General features: G+C 45.9%; 1 protein-coding gene across 4 annotated transcripts in view; it reads right to left on the minus strand.

Moving 5' to 3' along the window:
* The window catches only part of LAMA3 (laminin subunit alpha 3), a 241,390-nt gene that overhangs the window by 203,222 nt on the left and 15,039 nt on the right, over positions 1–23,129 (minus strand). For all 4 annotated transcript variants that reach the window (XM_067699449.1, XM_067699451.1, XM_067699450.1 and 1 more), the window contains exon 2: positions 19,126–19,278. In XM_067699449.1, coding sequence (XP_067555550.1) covers positions 19,126–19,278 — 153 coding nt within the window. The remainder of the gene's footprint in view (positions 1–19,125; positions 19,279–23,129) is intronic.

The following is a 23,129-nucleotide window of genomic DNA, read 5'->3' on the forward strand; positions in this document are numbered from 1 at the left end:
CTAGGGGCAAAATGTCACTGCTGCACCCTCAGACTTAGGTGTGCATTAGAAGCACCTGGGGCTGTGTCACAGTGAAGATTCCCAGGCTACAATTCGAGACCTTCCAGTTCAGTAGGTCTGCAGTGAGGCCTAGAAGCAAGGCCAGCTGTACCATTTGCAGAGCTCAGAGCAAAATGAAAACACAGGGGTCCTTGGTTAAAGGCAGGAAAAAAGTGCTTTTAAAGGTACTAAAATGTGCTTTTTCCTTTCTTCCACAGTTCCTCTCTTGACCCATCATGGTAACTTTTATTTGCTATTTAATGTTGCACTCCCTTGGGCAAGGGTGAATGCAGACCCGCACAGGGACCACTCTGCCACTGGCTGTGCACACGCCAGGATCCCCTCCTGACCGCTGCTGGGTGGATGTGACGCACCGTGCCCTGGTCAAGGGCGAGGTCAATCTCCCCTTCCCTCCCCTTCTCATGGGCCCACCGCCCAACTCACACAGACAGACGATCCCCAAGGGATTGGAACCTCCACACTGGGATGAGCTTGGTACCTGGATGCAGGATGGACAAGAGGCTCCTCCCTGTCAAGTCGCCCATTGCTCTGCTAGCTTGGGATGGAGATAGCTCCGCCCTGCCCCTCCTCCTCACGGTATGCATGCAGCCAGCCTTCCCTGCACCTGCTCCCAGACCCCAGCCAAAGGGTGGCAGGGTGGGGTCAGGGAAGAAGAGGACTGGAGGAATCGAGGCACCAGGACTTGGGGGAGCAGGTGGCCTAGAACCTGTCTGGGAGGCAGGATGGCCCATGAGCCAGCACACACTCCGTGATGGACTGGACTTCACTTACAAAACACAAACTCAAACATAAAGTTATTAAGGATTTCAAGACGGCATTAAGCCCCAAGCCTGGGTCCCCCTTCTTAGCACAAGGATTCAAGGACCAACTCTGAGAAGCACTGACTTAAAGACAGACCGACCCAGTTGAAGCAGGTAATCAAGACAGGTCCCAGCACCCAGGAGAGGGACAAAAGGGTTGCAACTCTGAGAGCTGGTGCCGCTCCAGGCAGGAAGTCTCCCGTGTTCTAGAATTAGATCTCAGGGTCCCAGCCACAGACTACACGCTCTCACATAACTGATGAAAGAGAAGAAGACTCTCAAGATCCAGACATCATCGTGATGAACTCGTAGGGTAACCAGCCACTCTGGTTTGCCTGGGACTGTCCTGGTTTTAGTAACAAAAATCCTGCATCCCAGAAAAGCCCTTAGTCTCCAACAAAGTGGGATGGCTGGTCACGTTATGACCAGGCCTAGTACTGACCCAACGAACTCCTTTTTATCTTTGAAAGACCAGTGGAAAGGCTGCTGCCTTGTGAAATCTTCCCCACACTCCCCAAGCAGAGGTCGTAGCTCGCTCCATGGTGGTTACACTTCTCAGGGTGCATGCTGATTCTGCATTCGTGCATTTGACTCCCCAAGAAGCACGTGAAATCCCAGAATTTTATGTGAATATACCGGAGGGAACCTGTCATAAATGCCGGGGAAGGAGAAGAGAGGTGGAGAGGACCCCGTCGCTAAGGTGTGACGTGGGGACCTGATGTTAGTGGGGCCCCAGGACAGCTCAAGGCCAACCAAGTGCGGTCCCCGAGCTCCTCCGCTTTGCTCGCTGGCCTGCGGCTCAGTCCACAACCTGAAGCTCTGTCTGCTGGGATTAGTGCCCCAAGATTGAGGAAATGCAGGGCCACAAAACAGGAAAACGGAGCAGGTGGCTGCAGTCACAGGAAGAAGAGGGAGAGGTGACACCTGTGAGAAGCATTCGTCAAGTCGAATTATTACAATAATAGTAAGGAGGAGGGAGAGAAAAACTAGCATTGTTGAGGATTTATGATGTGCCGGGTACTAATGCCTCTGTGTTTCAGTAGCCTTTACAATAACCCTAATGTTTTGGTACTAATATTCTCTCTACTTCATAGATGCAGAAACTAAGTTTGCAGAAGTTTGCAAAAGTTTGCAGAAGACGCGGAACGTGTTTATGGTCACAGAGAGTCAGTGACAAAGCCAGGACTCAGACCCACGTCTGATTCCAAAGCCCAGGCTGCTATGCAGTTAGCTGTGCAGGCAGCCACAGGGCCAGACGGGGCCAAAGGAGGAGTGCGGGCCTTTCTTCAAGGAGTCATTCCTCCCTGGTTGTCCTGCCGGAGACAGAAGTTGCTGCCCAGCCTGATTTTCTGACCCTGTGTGTACCGTGCCCAAGAAAGCCAGCAACAGGAGGAGCACGAAGTTACCTGGCTGTGAGGATGTCTGCCCCAGTCTCCAGGTCTGTGTGTCCCTAGCACAGTGTCTGTTATCACTGGCGATGGGAGGCTTTGGCCCCCACCCCGGACCTCATCTTCTCCACTGCCCGCCCTGCTTCTGGCTCAGCCTACGCCCTGCTCTTCACTCCCCAGGGAGGCCGGCTGATGAGCAGAGAGTCCTTCCGGCCCCTCCCTGCTCAGAGTGTGGCCCTCAGGCCAGGAGCCAGGCATCACCGGGAGCATCTCAGAAATGCAGAATCTAGAGGCACGCCTGCAACTTCTGAGTCAGACCTGTCATTTGAAGAGATGATTCAGATGTACACTCAAGTCGAGAGGCACTGGCCCAGCCCACAAAATACATCCTTTTTCCATCAGGCGCACATTGCCAGCGCTGTTCTCTCTCCTGTGGAAACCCAGTCTCAAGTGAGTTTTAAGTCAATGTATTACCTCTCCCAACAGCATTAGCCTTTTAACAGCTTTATCTTCAGTGAAAGGAATTCCAGGGGTGGGCGGACAGGCCGCTCTACACCCTGAAATCACAGCATGCCCACAGCCGCCAAACCATTTCCATAGAAAGCTGGCCCAGTTTTTCCAGCAATGGACCATGTCTTCTCCAGGCTATGATTGCAGACCAGTTTGGGGGACAAAATAAGTATTTCAGGTAGCCAAATTACAAGCTAATGGTGCAAGTCTCTCTTCTCTAGGATAATATGTCGAGCAAGAAATTTCAGCAGAGAACATGCTTTAGTAAATAAGCTCCAATTGTTCTCCAAAGTAAGCAATAACTCTTAGCAAGAGGAGCAATGATGGCAGGAAGAGGTACAACGTGGGCGAGAAGGGGTCTTTTGAAAGAATGCCTTGAGGAGGTGTTATGAGTCATGATATGCACGCTTAGGATAAATCCCTATATATTTAGAAATGAACCCTCTCTCAGCTGTCAACACACACATTATTATCCTACTGTCACTGGAAACATTTAGGGGCAAAAGAAAAAATATTGGGGAATGAAATAGTACAATAGCTAATGAGGCCTTATAATTAAAGGATATATTTGCTCAAGGGAAAACGAACATATCACATCAGTTCTGAAAGGAAATAGCTTAGTAAAAGCAGGTTCTTTGTCAGTTACGTATTGTAAAAGGAAAATTATAACCTGGCACGCTCTTCAAACAGCATTTAATGCTTGGTCATTCTGCTTGACAAAGCTTCTCTGTGACAATCCACTTAAAAAGAAGAAGAATTGAAAACTGAACCTTAGCCAGCTTGCAAAGTCCGAGTGTTTTCTATAGAATCTCACTGTACTTCTCAAAGTGACTCAGAAATATCATTAACGCTATAAAATAAGAAATGCTTCTATATGAATATACAAATCTTTCAGGCTTAGAATAATCATGAAGTCAGGTAAAATACGTCTTGACAGTTTATTCTAAGTGTTAACCAAATGTATGACTGGAACGAAAACAGTGATTATATTTTTTTACTGTTTCATCAATATACTACTTGTCTTCATCTACATCCCATTTTGTTTAAGAAAAAAGGGTTGGGAGGGATTTAGAACCCTAAATCCTAAAGGATGTACAGAAAACAGCAATATGAAATTACCCACGAGCAAAAACAAACAAACAAAAGGAGTGAAAGGAAAATGATCAATAGTGATGAAATCTTGAGCCCACAGTGAAGTTTGCACACAAAATACGGGTCGTGAAGTTCTATACACTTGCACAGTGTAGCCATAAATTTGCTTTTAGTAGCCAATATAAATAGGGAAACAGGATCCCAGTGTCCATGTTTTGTTTAGTTTTGGTTTTTAATGCCCCCAAAGAAGCACAATTATTTCAGGGACTAAAGGGATTTCTCAAATGGATCTTCTTAGAGGAACACTCTGGAAGGTGATGGACAACATCCTGAGAGAGGGACATGGTTCTAACCAAACACACCCCACCCCCATCCCCCGCCCAGGGGCCACAGAGGTTCATAGAACTGGAGCAGGGACAGAACGGGAGCATCACGTGCAACATATCACACAGCACCTAAGGTCGGCTCTGCAGCCAGACTGCACAGGTGCCAACCCTGTGTCTACTGAGTGCTCACCTGTGACCATTAGTCATAGGGTCAGGAGGCTACAGAACATCCCTGAGCTCCTGTTTCCTCTTCTAGGAAATAGGAACCTACCCTACAAGGTTGTAGTGAGGATGAAATGAGTTAATACTTGAAAAGTGCTTAGAGCGGTTTCCAGCATAGGAAGGATGTTAGCATTAAATTCACATGATAGCTGCTATAGAACTTAACGTTCTCAATTCTAAATTATTCATCTTGTGAAGCAAGGTGTTATTCCTGTTGCTTCATCTTGTGAAGCAGATGTTGAAGAATTTTCTAAGACTCATAAGCGGATCTACCACAAGGAAAAGGGCAACAGACCTTCTTACCACCTATTTTTTCTAAATGTTTCAATGAATACTCTAAATGTAAGTGACCAAGAATCCAACTTTTTCATTATGTCTTCAATATGCTCCAAATTGCAAGGGATAAATATTTTACTACCTGTTGCATATGTACGGCTTTTGGTGTATGAGGGACATGTGTACACTGGACAGATATAGTAAGGAACTCTCTGGACACTCATTCATTCATACATTAAACATGCATTCACTGAGTTACTTCTGTGTACCAGGCATTCTCTATAGGAAGGAACACAATACTGTTCCTTATTTCATGGTCATAATTCAACTGAGCCCTCTCCCTCTCTTCCTCTCTCTCTCTCTCTCTCTCTCTCTCTCTCTCTCTCACACACACACACACACACACACACACACTTACATTATATGTACTTTCTAAAAATTTACAGTTAGTCACCTCCTCAATAATTCCCTTTCATTCTTTCAGAGATGACAACTGGGGGGATTTTGGTCACTTTCAACCGGTCAAAAAGCATCCTTCGAAAGTCAGAGCGCTGGTGTCACTCAGAGCCCCAGCAGGAGACGGAGGACCTACTAGAATGAAGTACTTGAGGAGACTTTCATAAAGCAGCTTTCTACGAAGGAGTGAGCAGGGGTGACAGCTAAGAGCATCTGAGCGCCGTTCCCACCCTGGACCTGAAGGGCAAGGACAGGAAGCTGAGACACAGCTGTTGCTGTAGGAGCCAAGCGACTCAGTAGAAGCACTGAGATCCTGCAGTCGGTGGGGGACAGACACCCCAGCCTCACCCTCCTCCTGCCCTCGAGCTGAGCACGTGCGTGCACATCCCACTGGCCAGACTCTGCCAGACGCCCAAGGGCAGGGAGAATATAGACTCTGCCCGTGAAGGTCAGCTGCTTCGGGCACTGAGCAGGGCGGAGGGTGGCTGGAGGGAGGGGAGGGAGACCATCCCGGTCACAGGGGGACTCGAGGCTACAGTCTTAGACAATTAGCAAACACACCTTGACCTGCGTAACCAAGTCTGAGCCAGAGAGGAGACTCGTGGTCACAGAAAGGAGAAGCAGACTTTTCAGGGACAGCATCAATAACGCTGAAGAAAAATGACAGTTCATGGTCTAGAGCAGCGCTGCTCAGAGTGTGGTCCATGGACTGCTTGTGACTCATCCACAGTGAAACAGGGACAGAAACCAAGGGTGAGCACTGAGAAACCTTCGTAACAATCGGAAAGAACAAGTTGGCATCGATTGACTCTGATTTTATTAAATGAGGCTTATATTTTGTATGTCTTTAGACTTTATTTTTCAATTCATTTTTCTAAGAATTTGTTTTTATTGTATTTTACAAAGGTACTGGTCTGTGACAGCTTAGAAATTTTTTTTAAAAAAAATGGGTCCCTTGTAACAGACGGTTTGAGGAGCCCTGGTCTAAGCAGTGCTTCTCGAATCTTCATGTGCCCTTGGATTGGGCAGTGGTTTTTGCAGCCTTGGGGAGAGTAGGGGGCTCACACGGGTGGAGGAAGTGACAAGAGAAGGGAGGAGAGCAGAATCTAGGGCTGAGCGGAGGCTGGCTGGGAGAGTAATAAAAGGAGTTCAAACTATAGTAACCTAGCAATGGGGGCAAGCCGGGCAGCCCGGGCAACTTGTCAAACCCACCTGTCCTAAACACCAGACGCTTCCAGGTCCAGCCCTGCCCAGGCCGCGCAGAGCTGGGAAGATACCCTTGCCCTGAAACACAGGGATTTGCAAAATGGCTGCGCTCTACCCAGTCTCCCTGCCCTGGCCTCCCTCCGCAGTAAGGAGGCTGGACTCTGCTTTCCTTGTGGTCCACCTGACCTCAGCCAGGCCCTGGGCTCTGCTCTCTCACCCTAATGCTACCTGCCCCCTGGTTCCACCCACCTGCATCCTCTGATAGAGACACCAGCCTGATTTCGTGCTGCTGGGCCCCCCAGATGGTGGTGAAGCAGGACGAGGTCCCGAAGCAGGAGGAGGGCGCTGCGTCTCCCCGCCCCTGGTGTGCCCCCTCCATCTCGCTGGAGCTCCTGGGACACCGTGTGCTTAGAACCGGCCATGCGGGGACGGCGAGAGGCTGCTGGGCCAGGGTGATTGTGAGAGACAGGGGAAAGACCCCAATGTTCATTGCGGTTATTCCGCAATGTTGAGCAACTGTAAAGGTAAACATGCAATCTCATCGCTCAGGGTGCTTAAAGTACACGGCACAGAGCTCGTCATGCATGATGTGCTGAATCGGGAAATTCCTACACTGCAGGACATTGCCGTTAGTGGTTTGAGAGTCAAAGAGAGGAGTGCAAACAGCACGGGAGCTTGCTGTTGAGTTAGAGAGACCAAGGAGCGAGCACGAAGCGTCTCATGTGCAGGCTGCATGCCAAGGAGACCTCGCAAGGAAGAGCGGCAGGAACTTCGGGATGGGATGGGGGCAGGTAAAGCCAGGCCCCTCTGGTCTGGAGGGAGCTGCAGAGGTCCCAGGAGGTAGGATGTCCACGCTGCCCACGTCGTGAGGCCTTAGGAGGCTGGGCCAGTGGGTACGGCTGGAGCCAGGCAGGGAGCCTGGTCCTGGTGGAGCCCTAACCCTCCCACCTGGCTCCTCGGGCCACCACTCTGGGGCTGGGAGGGGCGGCCGGGGACACGCACAGCACCTCTCCTGAAGGCGGGCAGGAAAACCAGGTGGTGGTTTGATTTGGGTGTAGTTTTTCTCTAAAAGAAGGAAATGCAATGGAAGAACGGAAAGGGAAAAGCACAGAAACAGGACTAGGGAAAGGAGAGGCTTCAGGAAGAAAAGAGTAAAGGAAAATGTCTCGTGGCACAGGAAGGCTCCAGGGCCACCAGCGGAAAGAGGGGCAGAGGCTCTGGTGCGGGCCCTGGAGGACGGCGGGCAGGGGAGGGAAGGCGCCGAGGCCAGGGATGCCCCGAGACGTTACGTTTAATACAAGCTCTCGTTGGAACCCTTGTGAAGAATTCATGAAATTCAGTTTTTCCTTATATATGCTTGCCATTAATAGTAATAGGAAAACTGCCATGATTTAAAGCTAAAATATGCCTGAAATCACGAAAGTTTCACAAGGGAAGAAACAGTTTTCAAGACTAGCTAAAGAATAAAAGAGGCTCTTTTTAAAAAAAATCCATTTACTGGGCATTTCTCTGATTCTGTTGGCATTTAAAGATCTCTAGCAGGCCAACCTCATTGAGGGATGAAATGGTCATATCTGGGGGATGGAGGGCATCAGGAAAGCTCCAAGTAAGCTTTTCCATCAATACCTCCAATCCCACCGGGAATAACTGTGCCTATTGCCCTCTCTGTATTGAATTCTTCTTCTTTCCCCAAAAGGAGAGATTTTCCCAATCATCTTTACTGTCTTTCTAACGCTAAACGTTCAGTGAAAAAAATACAGATATAATAGCTAACATGGACTGAGTTCTCGTAGTGCGTGAGGCATAATTTTAAGAGCTTTTCTGTATGACCTTATTAATTCCTCACAACAATCCTATAAGGGTGGTTCTAGATTCATCCCCACATCTCAGATGAAGAAACTAACCCCGAGACATTAACTAAGAGGGCCCAGTGTCACACAGCTGGAAAGTTCTGGAGCTGGATTTGTACCTATGTAATAACCCAGAGCCATGCATCTGAATCACACTGTAAAAGAGATTCACAGAAGAAAGTAAAAATCAATCATTGCTCCATCCAGAAAAAGCACTCAGCATTTTAGATTCCCTCTTTCCTGACTTTTTGCTTTGCTTATACACACAAAGAAAAGGAAATCATACCACGCTATATATACAGCTTACATATAGTTTGCTTTTTTTCCTTCACACTATAACACGAACATACGTCAGATCAACAAAGACCCCCTCTGTGGCATCCTTCCAATGGTTGCCAATTAATCCATTCAATGAATCAGTCCCCTTTTACTGGACGTGAGATGGTTTCCCACGTTATATAATTATAAACAATGCTCCCAAGAATATCTTTGCTCAAACATTTTAAGCACTTATTTCATTATTTCCTTAGGATAAATTCCTAGAAGTACTAGTTCCATGGCAAACGTAGATAATAATTTTTTAAGATGCAAACATTCTGGGAAGACGTAACATCAGTACTGAGCTTCCAGAACTTTACTGTGAATATATTTATAGATCCTTCACTCACTTGGAAGAGATAAGGCAGTGTAAGCTTATTGGAAGCCTAGAAAAGGAGAGAAGGAGGGGTGTCAATGACAATTTCTCTAAGTAATGATAGCACTAGTCTATGTCTGCCTAGTGCTTCACAAGGATCAAAGCACGTTCACCAACACTGTTCACAAGCATCTCCAGCCATAGCAGGGAGTCCTCCCCACACACACGGGGGAGGGCCCGCCAGCACACTCCAGCCTGCCGGGGTTCTATGCCTCAGTCAGTCTCTTCTCCACCCTGCCCACCCCGCTGGGGCCAAAGGCTGGCACGGCAGCCGGGGTCCTTCCCAAGAAACCAAGTGGCTCTCCTTCTGGTCAATTCCCAGTTCCACAGAACTCAATACCGGTGCCTTGGCGTGCCATCTTCCTCCTATCTTCTTAACTGCATGGCCAGTCCGCAAAGAAAGAGGATTAACCTTTTCTAGAAGGTACCAAGGGCTTTGTTTCTGTTTATTTTTCTCTCGGCAGCATAAGCCATGATCCAGGGAGTTTTCAAGAAATGAACCCCGGTGCTTGTTTGCCGTCTAGCTCTTTGAGAGACGAATTTGATGGGGGCCGACCCACAGCCGGGGGGCTACCCCCTCTAGTGCCTCTTCCTGGACTGCAGACCTCACCCTCCCATGGGAGGCCAAACCCTGGTTATCACCCTTCCTGACAAGAAAGATCCCTCTGACCACTCTGCAGTGGCCTTAATCCTGGCACACAGCTGAACACCAGAGTCACAATGGTGTGAGACTCAGGGTGACCTGGTAAGAGTCCCAAGAGGTCACTGTGACCTCTGTTTAGCACTTTATCATATTAACATATATTCATAGAGAGTTTGGGAGAAAATTCCAGTAGAAAAATGTTGCTGCTTTCCAGTACAATTCCTATCCCTGCTTCTGATTCTTGGTTTTATGTTGTCTGACTACAGCCTACTGAATGTTTTGGAAAGAAACATATTTAAGTCATTTTCTGTTATGTCTGTTATACTTGTGGTGCCGGTTATGTGGGAACTAGCAAATGTAAATAGGGATATTTAAAGAATAGAGCCCAGCTGTTCATGGTTAGAGCAAGACACAAAATCAAATGGGATACTATAAAAAGAATAGTATTGAAATGTTTCTTTCCATTTAATTCATCATGTTTTGAGGATGTAGGACCTTCCAGGACTTTGTGTGTGTGGGGGGGGGGGGGGTATGCGGGCCTCTCACTGTTGTGGCCTCTGCCGTTGCAGAGCACAGGCTCCAGACGCGCAGGCTCAGCGGCCATGGCTCACGGGCCCAGCCGCTCCACGGCACGTGGGATCTTCCCGGACCGGGGCACGAACCCGTGTCCCCTGCTTCGGCAGGCAGACTCTCAACCACTGCGTCACCAGGGAAGTCCCCTTCCAGGACTTTTAAGGCCCATGGAGAAAAAGAAGACTATGATACGCTCCTTGACCTTAAAGGAGCTCACGGTGTACCAAGCCTTCGTGACAGAGCATAGCAACTGCCTCAGAGTAAACAGAAACAGAAGGGAGGGAAGCAAGCAGTCAGGGAAGGTTTCCAGCAGGCGATAACCTGAGTTACCTTGGGAAGGAGGTAGTCAGACCAGGTGGTGAGCGTGAACAGCACCCAAACAAGGCCACAAAGCAGGAAATGTCATGGAGTGTTTAGGGAACTACCAGTAGGTCCCTACTGATGTGACGTAGAGTCTGCGGGAGAAAGTGGCATCTAGAAAAGAGGCTGGTGAAAAGGCAGGAACTAGACTGTGAGGGGACTTATATGCCATGCCAAGAAACTTGGACTTTATTCTGAAAGTAATGGGGAGCCAACTAGAGGATGTTCATCAGGGAGAATGACACGTTTAAACCTTTGTTTTGCTCCGGAAGCAGTGAGAAAGATTGACAGGTAGATGCCCGGAAAACAGCCAACCTCAGTCATCTCTACTGTTTCTCAGCTCATCTTTCTGCACCATGAGTGACTGCAGAACTAGGGGAGGGACCTGAGAGCAGAGGCTGGGAGATGGGTTAGAAGGCTGGTGGACTAATCACAGGTAAAGCTGTCAAAGGACCAACTAGGGTAGCACGGTATTGATGAGAGGAGGAACGGGACTCCAGGATATTAAGAATCAAGACGTAATAATTAATCAGATGGTAAGGAGCAGCAGGAGGGGGAAATGCAGGAATGTGGAAGAGACTCAGTGAGTCGTATGCTGGTATACTGGCTCCTGGAAAGAAGCCTTGATGTGTAACATTGGCTAATTCCTGTGGTGTAAATGCTCCCACCACGGCCGATGTCAGTGGATACAGAGCTGGGAAGAGATAGACAATCTCAGCTTTCACCACAGGTGGGAGCCACCTGCAGCACACAGAAGAGACTGCCTGGCTGACTAGAGAGCTTGCTTCCCTTCTAGAGCAACAGCTGGACTACGTTTCCTGCCTTCTCTGTAGTTACTCAGTCTATGTCTTTGAACCATTGTTTGGAGCGGGTGACCAGGCCAGGATCGGTTACGCTTCAACTCTTCGTGAATGAGAAATAAACTAGCATTGTGTTTAGCCACCAGCATCAGATCTATCTGTTTCAATCTTAAGTAACCTTAGGTAATAATCTTAAGTAATACATGGAGTAAATGTTAATTCAACTTTATGGCTTGAGGAAATGGGTAGATGGTGGAAAAATATATTGAGAAAAAAGAATACATCAATTGAGGAAAAAAATACTGAAAACAACCAACATGGCCAGAGAATACACCGTTTTTAGGTCAGAAACTATTTCCCAGGCATTATTTTCTATAGTAGTGTTTAGAGATCTTGGAATCTATTCACAAACATACATTACCGATGTTGTCTGGGATAGTGATTCAGAGAACTAAGCAAAGTTGACATCTCAGGATTCTATTCTGTTGCTGTGGATCCATTTAGCTTCTTTGAGTTTTTTATACATAAAAAGAAAATGCCAGGACTTCCCTGGTGGTGCAGTGGTTGAGAGTCTGCCTGCCGATGCAGGGGACACGGGTTCGTGCCCCGGTCCGGGAAGATCCCACGTGCCGCGGAGCGGCTGGGCCCGTGAGCCATGGCCACTGAGTCTGCGCGTCCAGAGCCTGTGTTCCGCAATGGGAGAGGCCACAACAGTGAGAGGCCCGCGTACCGCAAAAAAAAATAAAAAAAAGAAAGAGAAAGAAAATGCCAGACTGCCAGATTCTTCCTAATGTGTAAGTTCCTTAAAAAGCACTTCAAAGGCAAATTGCCATTTTTAGGTTATTACAGTCGCATAAAGGACAAAATTGCATCCCTAGTAGCTCAGGAGATTTTATCAGTCCCTATTTTTCTACCCACTAACAAATTATTTGCTTTCAAGGGTTGAGTCTCATGATTATATGTTCATTAATAGAATATTTATTAATTATAAATTTTCTCTGAATAAGGCATGTATCTTGTGTTATTCCTCTAAAATACTTAAGTGATGTTGCAAAGAGACCCAAGTATTATAAGTGGAACCAATTATCTAGTTAATTACAGGGCCAATGCTGGTCCACTCCCACCCAGAGATTTGGTCTCACAGCAATATGCTTCCACTGGTACTACATGCCCGGGAAATTCAGACCGACCCTGAGTCATCCTTGGCTCATTCTACATTCACTTGACAAATATTTATTGAGCATCTACTATGTGCTGAACACTATGCAAGATGTTGGGAGCAGAATATCATGTAGTGAACACAAGGAGACATTGTCCCTGGCTTCCTGAAGCTTACAGGCTAGAGAATTCCTAGAAATTCTAGAAGACTGAGTCAAATCCAATAGTCATCCACTTTCTGGATTGAACTGTATCCACCCAGAGACCCAACTGAGTCAGACTCTTAATGACCCAGGCAACCCGAGAACCAATTTAATCCCCCAAACCACACACTCAGGAAGAATCAGAAAGTAGCCCAGGCCTTCCTCCCATCTGAGTCAGAACTGACAAGGGCTACAAAGAATGTTTTGGATTCATCCACCAAAGTCTCATAAAAGTTGAAGAGGACCAGGAAAAAAAAAAAAAAAAAAGCTCGTAGAAGGCATCTGAATACTAAATTCACTCTCAGATGCATCTGGACCCTGAGGAGTTCACAATCTATGCTGAGTTCATGAAAAAATAGGTAGACTAATGGGAAATTTCTGTGACCTATTTTTTTTCTTTAAAAGTTATAATGCTGTTTCCTTCGTTACTCTTAATCTGAGAGCTTTAGAAACATTTTTCTGGATTTTCTACTTACTGCATTTTAAATAACTTGTTCATAGTATTTGCTTGTGTGGACGCCTAGTGGGGTTTCTGGACCTCAGTCTTGGCCCCTTTCTTCTCTGTCTTAGTTTGGGTCCTCTCTAAAACCAATTCTGGGGCTTCCCTGGTGGCTCAGTGGTTAAGAATCCGCCTGTCAATGCAGGGGACACGGGTTTGAGCCCTGGTCTGGGAAGATCCCATGTGCCACGGCGCAACTCAGCCCGTGCACCACAACTACTGAGCCCGCGTGCCACAACTACTGAAGACTGTGCACCTAGAGCCCGTGCTCTGCAACAAGAGAAGCCACCACAATGAGAAGCCCGCACATCGCAACAACGAGTAGCCCCCGCTCGCCGCAACTAGAGAAAGCCTGCGCGCAGCAACAAAAACCCAACACAGCCAAAAATAAATACATACATAACTTTAAAAAATAAATAAATAAAACCAATTCTGAGATAAAGACTTGGGTACAGGTAGTTGATCTGGGAGTTGATCTCAAGAAGTATAAATTGGGAGAGGGGCACAGAGGAGGGAGAAAAGCCAATGACTGAGGTGTTAATAGGCAGATTCCACCAGGGCCAACTGGGGCTCCGTCCTGGTGGAGACTCTGAAGAACTGTGAAGAAAGCTCCTCGGAATTGTCCCAAGAAGAGGCAGGGAAATGAGGGGATTTCCCACCAACTCCTGTCTCTTCGGGCTGAGGGTTGCCTTGGGAGCATTAAATCCTGCACTTCACGGCTAGCTACTCTAAACACAGGCTAAGAAAACTCCCAGGGCCTGGAAAGAGCCCTCAGGCAGGAAGCAGGGAGTCAGGTGGAGGCCCTGGAGATGGTACATGTGTGAACGGGCACAGGAGCTGTGGTCCGGGCTGCCCACTCAGAGGTCCTGGAGGGCTGAGGGCAGGGTCTGGCCTCACAGCCTTTGCCTCTAACAAGGCCCAAAGGACTGTCTTATATACTACGGTAAGATAAGATAAGGGGTCTTATCCAGCCAGGCCCCTTTCCCCAGCAACCCTGCAGAACAGGGCGCAAAGGCATCTTTTCATACCTCCAGCCTCTAAGGCAAACGTTCATTCCTTTTGCGTTTGGGGGGGGGAGGGGTGTTTGTTTGCTTTGTCTTTGTTTATTTCTACTACTAATAGGTTAAAAACAGTACTCTTGAGGGCATGACAAGTTGTGTAAAAGCCTTAAAATTCTTCTTGAGACGGTTTTTCTGTTGTTCCCTGGAACCCATGAGTCAGGCTTGTTCTGCTGGGGATCCTGTCTTGCCCCTGTGCTGGTCCTCCTCTTCCTTCCCACCTGAGATCCAGCCCCTCCCAACCTCCCGGCCACCTTGACTTCAAGGGACCATGAGAACCCCTGCCTCACCCACATTCACGTGTTTTTCCTTATACCTCACCCTGGAGGAGGAAAAGCAGAGTGCATACAGGGAGCCCACAGAGTAAGATTCGTTGTGATTCTGAAGGAAATCCAGGAGCGTAACTCAAGCCCATTGCCACACCTTCTTATCTCACAGTGGGGGATGGCCAGAGGTCACGCCCCACCAGGAAGAAACAAATGTCCCTACATTCCAAAAATTCCCCTTTTAAAAACCGGACATCCACATTTTGCTTCAAATGTCAAAATAAACTCATTATACTTGGCCAGACAAGATGAAAGTTTCCAGTAACACATTCTGTTCTTATTCTATAGCCTGAAACTGATTAGTAATATATAATGTAATGAACTTGAACAGCCCCAGAATATGCCACTGCCCCTGGAGAATTGCAGACCCTTCCTACGTTTGCCACCTTGTAAGGAGGAAAACTGCCCTTCAAGATCAAGTCCTGAAGGCAATGTTCTCACTTGTCAAACTGTGTTGGCCAAGAAAAATAACAATGAAAACCACCAAGCAGTCCAAAACACAACAGAGAAAAGTAACCACCTCGCGACAACGTAAGCTGTCAAACTGACTGCAGCACATCAAATCAAATTCCAGTTCTCAGTAGCTAGAAAAAAAGTGGTTTCGTAATAACAAGTTCATGGCCTATATTTTATTTCCCAACCATGCATCAAGATTTGTACTTCCTTAAGTCAGAAGGAGAAAGACAAATACCATATGATATCACTTATATGTGAATCTAAAATATGATACAAATTAACCTATCTATGAAACAGGAACAGAATCATGGACATAGAGAACAGATTGGTGGTTGCCAAGTGGGAAAGGGTTGGGGGAGGGATGGAGTGGGAGGTTGGGGTTAGCAGATGTAAGCTTTTATATACAGGATGGATAAACAACAAGCTCCTACCGTATAGCACACAGAACTATATTCAATATCCTATGATAAACCATAGTGGAAAAGAATATTAAAGAAAGAATGTATATATATGTATAACTGAATCACTTTGCTGTACAGCAGTAATTAACACAACATTGTAAATCAACTATACTTCAATTAAAAAATAAATTTAAAAAACTAAGAAAAAGAAAGATTTGCACTTCCTAAATCTAAGGTCTGTAGGTCGCTATTCAATTATGAAATCTAACCTCTCAGGGACACTTTCACGGTTAATTCCAGCAAAAAGGAGAAAATACAGATCCCACTACTGGGGCATAAAATATGATTCTTACAAGATAAAACATGCTTGTTAAAGCACGTGTTGCTCCAACACAAGGAAAAAGAAACATCCTCAGTCTGACATAATGTATATTGCGTTCCCTGCTTCTAGACTTTTCTAGAGTATTTTCTACGGGATTATATACAGTATTTTCTAGAGGAGCAGAAGTTAGGAGTTGGTCTGTTTTAATAATGAGTGTTTACTAAAGTTCACTTTATTTTATTAAATAAAAACTTACTTAAAAACCACCAGCCTGAAGAGGTTTAAAAACAAAGTAGTCAACTCATTCAAACCTCACGGCAATCCTATGAGGCGAGCACTAGTATCATCTCACTTTATAAATGTGGAAACTGCAAGAGAGAGCAGTGAAGTCTGTGGCTCAGGGTCACACAGAGAGTAAGCAGTGCATCAGGGCATGGACCGGGGTGGGCTGACCCTACGACCCACACTCCCAGCCACCTACAGAGGAGCATCCCAGCCAGGATGGAGGTGGGTGGGCACAGTCTTCATGAAGATGTTTACCATGGCTCATGTCTGTCAGCAACCAGCAAATTACTAAACTGCTCCTACGCTGGTGTTTTTTTAATTCATCTATCTTAATTAAGGATTTTTAGATACATCAAAAGAGTACTTTTAACAGGTAGGTTTTTAAAAGAAATAGCCTTAAGGGAAAAAGAGCAAATCCACAAGGCACTGGTATGTTCAGTAAACATCATTTAATGGGTTAAAATTCCCAGCTAACTACAGAAATCCTCAGTTTAAAAAGTGGTATGACAGGTAAATCCTAGTCATTATAGGCAAAATCTCTACTGAATTAATGCTAGAAGGATAAGACTAATTCATAGTTGAAACTGGGGTTACGGAGTCTTTCACACCATGACGGATCTCCCTGAATTATCTCAGATGCAAACTGACGGTGAAAATATTCTCAGGAGAGGCCTGATTTAACAAAACATATGGGCAGAAGAGGTGGAAAACCCTTCTATCACCAAACTGAAGATAGCACGTTCATTGGAAGGAATCTCAGTATCATTCGATTTCCAGTCTGTGGGATGCATTTCCCTTTTGTATTTCTTATGTATCCCAAACACCAAGAACAGTACCTGGCACATAGTAGGTACTCAAGAAATATTTGTTGAAGGAATAGGGTGAAATATATGGGAGGCATTGCCTGGTCTGAAGGAGGGAAAAAGAAGGTGCATTAATTTTCTGCTGCTGTTTAACAAATTACTGCAAACTTAGTGGCATAAAACAACACCATTTATTATCTTGTGGTTCTTTACGTCAGGAGTCTGGGCATGATGCAGCCGGGTTCTCTGCCCAGGGTCAAGGCTGCTACCAAGGTAATCACCAAATGCCTGGGAAGACCCACTGCCGAGTTTGCACATGTTGTTAGCAGAATCCATATTCTTATGGTTCCTGAGGTTCCTGCTTTTTTTGCTGGCTGTTGGCTGGGGCCTCTCTCAGTTTCTAGAACTCACTCTTAGGTCCTTGCCATGTGGCCATCACCACAGGCAGCCTTCCCCTTCAAGGTCAGCAGGAAAATTTCTCATGTTTCAAATCTCTTTCTTGGGGTAGGGCTCAGTCACTTTTTTTGTTTGTTTTTGTTTTTGTTTTTTTGCGGTACGCGGGCCTCTCACCGCTGTGGCCTCTCCGGTTGCGGAGCACAGGCTCCGGACGCGCAGGCTCAGTGGCCATGGCTCACGGGCCCAGCCGCTCCGCGGCATGTGGGATCTTCCCGGACCGGGGCACGAACCCGCGTCCCTTGCATCGGCAGGCGGACTCTCAACCACTGCGCCACCAGGGAAGCCCAGGGCTCAGTCACTTTTAAGAGCTCCCTTAATTAGGAGAGGTCCCTCAGGATAGTCTCCCTTTTGAGCAGCTGACTTGGGACCTTAAACGCATCTGCAAAAGCCCTTCATCTTTGTCATATGATGCCACTTTATCACGGAAGTGACATCCATCGTATTTCTAGTGCTGTCCACAGTCAAAAGAGAGGGCCATGTACACCAGGAGGGAAGCATTGTGGGGACCATCTTAGCCTACCACAGGAGGACAGGTCTGAGTCAGGTACCCTCGTGGACCAGCTGGCCAAACAAGGACAAAAACTATGGTAGTCAGTGTCCACAGAGTCAGAATTTCCAGGAAAGAGAATGCTATAAAAACATCTCTGCCATACCCATGTTCACAGTAGCATTATTCACAATAGCATAAGGGTGGAAGCAACCCAAGTGTCCATTGATGGATGAATGGATAAACAAAACGTGATACCCATACAATGGAATATTATTCAGCCTTTAAAAGAAAGGAGGGGCTTCCCTGGTGGCACAGTGGTTGAGAGTCCGCCTGCCGATGCAGGGGACACAGGTTCGTGCCCCGGTCCGGGAAGATCCCACATGCCATGGAGCGGCTGGGCCCGTGAGCCATGGCCGCTGAGCCTGTGCGTCCGGAGCCTGTGCTCCGCAACGGGAGAGGCCACAACAGTGAGAGGCCCGCGTACCACAAAAAAAAAAAGAAAGGAAATTCTGACACATGCTGCAACATGAATGAACCCTGAAGACATTCTGCTAAGTGACACAAGCCAGTCACAAAAGGACAAATACGGTATGATTCCACTTATATGAGGTATCAAGGGTAGTCAAATTCATAGAGATAGAAGGTAGAAGGGGGAGTTAGTGTTTAATGAGTACACAGCGCCAGTTCTGCAAGATAAAAAAGAGTTCTGGAGATTGATTTCACAACCACATGAATCTGTTTAACACTACTGAACTGTACACTTAAAAATGGCTAATATGGGCTTCCCTGGTGGCGCAGTGGTTGAGAGTCCGCCTGCCGATGCAGCGGACACAGGTTCGTGCCCCAGTCCGGGAAGATCCCACATGCCGTGGACAGGCTGGGCCCGTGAGCCATGGCCGCTGAGCCTGCGCGTCCGGAGCCTGTGCTCCGCAACGGGAGAGGCCACAGCAGTGAGAGGCCCGCGTACCGCAAAAAAAAAAAAAAAAAAAAAAAAAAAAAGGCTAATGTGTTAAATTTTATGTTATATGTACTCTACCACTGCCAAAAATACCTTTGCCAATGATACTACTTACAACTATTTTTTAACTCATTTAATAGACGGGTATGGGTGTCTGCCTCGTGACACGCACTGTGCTGGGTGACAAGGGACACAAATATTAATGTAACAGGTTTCACAGTGATTAGTGAACTGAAACTGAAGTTTGTTTTTAAAATAATCATTATTATATCAGAAATAACCACAGAGGATATATGTATATGTATGACTGATTCACTTTGCAGTACAGCAGAAATTAACACAACATTGTAAATCAACTCTACTCCAATAAAAAATTAAGTAAAGAAAGAAATAACCACAGAAACAATGATCCAAACTAATTTTTCCTCATTCCAGATGAAATGCCCCAACTCACCTGCCCCAGATCCAAGGTGACGTTGACTTTGTTGTATTGCGTGCCTGAGGAGAGAGGAGGGCTTTGCCACCAGAGTTCAGATCCATCAATTGCGTTGGTGATGGGGTGTGCTTTCCTGGGGTCCTCAGAATTGCAATAGTCACAGAACTGGCCCTGAAATAATAAAGCTCTCGTTTTATTGTTAAGTAGTTTTTTCTTATCAATTTAGTAGAAGAGGTCATTGAAACAAAGACCGTTTTCTATAGCTTAGAGAATTCAGCTATTGAATTTCATCATAATGTTTTCTGAAGACAGTAGTAAGGCTTTCTCTTTTTCGTTCAGTCTTAAACCATATCACCTGTTTATACCTCTGTTTATCATGTTTCTAGGACACACATTATATTTATCTTCCATCAGTTAGAGTTATGTTTTTCTTGTCTTGAATGACACTTTAAGAAGAGCCTGTTGTGCCTGAGATGCAATGATGTTCTCCTTCAGCAAATCCTTTTTGCTGTTTACATCCTCCTCTGCAAGTTCTGTGTCAAGCCCTGGGATACAAAGAGGATCCCTGCTCACAGCCCCAGTGGAGGTGATAAGCATACAAGTAACCATAAAGGAAGTAGGTTTGGCAAGAGTATAGAGTGCTGGGTCTAAGGCAGGATGGAAGAGGTGGGATTTCAGCTGCCTGTGACGATGGAGAGGAGGTTGGTAAGTGTCAGTGAGCAGTCAACAAGGAAGGTGTTCCAGGTGGAGGAATGAGCACCAGCAAAGGCACAGAGACCAGCTGGTCCATTTGAACAAGAGCATAAGTAATGGAAAACTACACTTGAAAGGTAAGTGGGGGAGATGTGGCTGGGCTGTGGATACTGGAGTGAGAAGTTGGCAGTTAATTTAGTAGGTAAGTGGGAATCCTGGAGTGGTATTTATTTGATATTATCATCTCTACTGAATTCTGATTCTACTGATATCATCTCATCTTCTTACTGAATTACTCTTTTTCAGTAGGCAGATTCTCTTGATTCTATTTTGTTTTGTTTTATTTTGTTTTGTTTTTGTAATGAATTTTAGCACCATTACCACTCAAAAAGCTGAACATACGCCTTTCTTATATATTGAATATACTTTTAACTGGTTCAAAGCCTGGTGCTTACCCAGTAGTGGATGTCACATACTGAACTGCTTTGCTCCCCAATTAAATGATCTAAGGGCATAACTACCACATAGGAGAGGGATAGAGAAGCAAACCTAGACCCGCAGCCCCTCCAGAAATGTGCTGTGAGAAAAGGGTAACTCTGCCCCTGACAAGCATCTTGGAAGTTAATTTTTTAATGCTCAAGGATAAATTCGATCCTGGTGTGGAACTAAATGTGTGGCCGAATGTTTTCATCGAGTGTGTTACAGAGGGCTCCTTCATATGTGGTGATATATTATGTACAACTTTATCTTTTGACCCTTCATGAAGATACTTCTGTAACTCAGGAGCAGCACCGTGGGGTAAGCAGTCCCATCAGTTCACGAGTCCAGAGGCCACATGTGTCTTGCCTTCCCTATATCACTTCAGCCTAGAATGTCATAGAAGCCCAATAAAGGAATAAACCCCTCAAAAAATTGTTTGAGTCCTTTCTACAAAATTTTATTATTATAATAAGTATAATTGATAACTATTTAAGCTAGGACCTATTAACATTTATGAGTATTTTGCCCTTTAATGATTTGTATTTTTCCCATTTTCTCCCTAGAAATCATTTTACCAGTTTAATTATTTGGTGAGGGAATTAAATTGTTATTTCTTGAAGTTTAGAAGATTTACATGTGATAGAAGCAAATCTCCTCCAAGGATGATAATCTACATTCATCTCCATCTCCAGAGTATAGATATGAGGAGTGGAGATGTTCCTTTTTTGTTGTCATAGATGAATTAAGGACTTACCATTAGAAATAAAAGTTTACAATCTCTCAGTGGAAAATAAAGGTGAATACCTTTAAGAACTTGGAGCAAGGAATGAGTTCTTAAACAAGATTCAGAAAGCACTGACCACAAAGGAAGAGACAGATTTGACGACATTAAAATTAAGAACATTGGGTCCATCAACAGATGAATGGATAAAGATGTGGTATATATATACCACATACCGCAAAAAAAAAAAAAAAAAACTATATAGAAAGGAAAGCAAAGGAAAAATTAATAAAGGATTCAGGATGATGGTTACCCCAGATTGAGAGAAAAAGAGAGATGGGAGGTGGGGAAATCATATGGTTAGACGTAAGTTATTGCTAAGGCCCTATTTTGAGTTTTGGTAGCAAGTTCATGGGTGCTTATTATATGATTAAAATTTTTTTTTGGCTGCACTGCACGGCATGCAGAATCTCAGTTCCCCGACCAGGGATCGAACCCGTGCCCCCTGCTGTGGAAGGGTGGAGTCTTAACCGCTGGACCACCAGAGAAGTCCCTTGTTATACTATTTAAAATCCATCCATCCACATACACATTAAGGCTTATCATGCAAGGACCAATGATGAAAGCATGTCTTAAACTGAGGGTCACGAACAATCCCTAATCTAATCTAATTCTGCACCTGAGGTCAAATATTTTTTAAATAACCATAAATAAATAAAAGCAGGACAAAAACTGGTAGAAGTCAGAGAAGAGGGGGACAGACAGAGAACAGAGAGGATTCTTACATCCTTGTGTTCAGTTATTCATCCATCCAGGCAACAAACCTGTACTGACCATGTACTCTGTATCAGAAGCTATTCCAGACAGAGATGAGAATATTGAAAGATAAACAAGACAAGGGACTCACGCTCTGAACTGTGTCAAAGCTACTATTAGCCTAGTCGTGTGGGAAACAGCAAATGTAACAGAAGGGGCTAGAAGGAAAGGGGACAAAACTGTTCAAATAAACAACAAAAGAGAGTAGAGATCCAAGGCTGGAGGTCCCCAGAGGACAAGCCAGTGTTTGCCCAGAAGCCCACGGAGTGACCTACCCTCATTTAGAAAGATGGAAAAAAAAATAGTCTCTCGTATTGCTCACATTTTTGATGATTCTCCTTAACCAAAAGCCTCTCATATATAATACTGTGCAACTGAATTCACAGCATAAACACTGTCTTGTTCTAAGAAACTAGAGGTTGATTACAGCACCACTCCCTAACATGACTTCTTTTATTGTCTGAACAGTCATTCATTTATTCAACTTTTCCAAATCACCACCAGTGTGTGGAGCACTGTGTTGGATGCTGGGGTAAAAACAAAGGAACAAACGCTAAGAGCTGGACCCGGCCCCGGAAGAAATCCAGTGGGATAGAAGAGAAGTAACTCAAACACAACATGTCACCAGCAGGGGCTGGGATCAAGTGAGCGTGTGGGGCGTGGGAGCCCAGGAGAGACATGCCACGCCTTCCCTGCCGAATCTTCACCACATTCTCAGATGCGTATCAAATCAGGACCTAAAGACCCAGAAGTGAAGGCTCACGGAGGTGAAGGGCCTCACCTCAAACCACACAGCCGGGACGTGCAGGAACCAGGACCCGTGTGTGGGTCTGGCCACAGTCCTTACAGCTCAGAACGCTTTCCATCCTGGCCTGGCTGCTCTGGAAGCTGCATCAGAGCCCCGTCTTAGATTTGGATGGAGTGTGAGGCCGCACTGCAATAGCAATTATGTGATTTTCCAAACACCTGCCCACGACCAGATGTGTGGGAAGAGATCCAGCTGAGGAGAGAACCCCGTCTGACAGAAGCTTAGCTGCACCCGTGCCCTGCGGCAGGCACAGAAAACACGGCAAGATCTAACCACGCTCACCCATCGACAGCCCTGTTTCATGATCACCACGTTTGCGCTACCGCGAACCCTCCTCCTCACCATCACTCACCGAGGCTCCTGAGGTTGCGTGCCTTAAAGCCACTGTCTCAAGTGGCCAGACCCAAGCCAGCTGGAGCCCTGATGTGGAGAACATTCTGGAGTGTGCCCATTCCCAACTTGGGATTGCTCCTTTACCAAAACCTTGTTCAGAACGCTCTCCAT

The sequence above is a fragment of the Pseudorca crassidens genome, chromosome 12 (genome assembly GCF_039906515.1).
Source record: "Pseudorca crassidens isolate mPseCra1 chromosome 12, mPseCra1.hap1, whole genome shotgun sequence".
NCBI lineage: Eukaryota > Metazoa > Chordata > Mammalia > Artiodactyla > Delphinidae > Pseudorca > Pseudorca crassidens.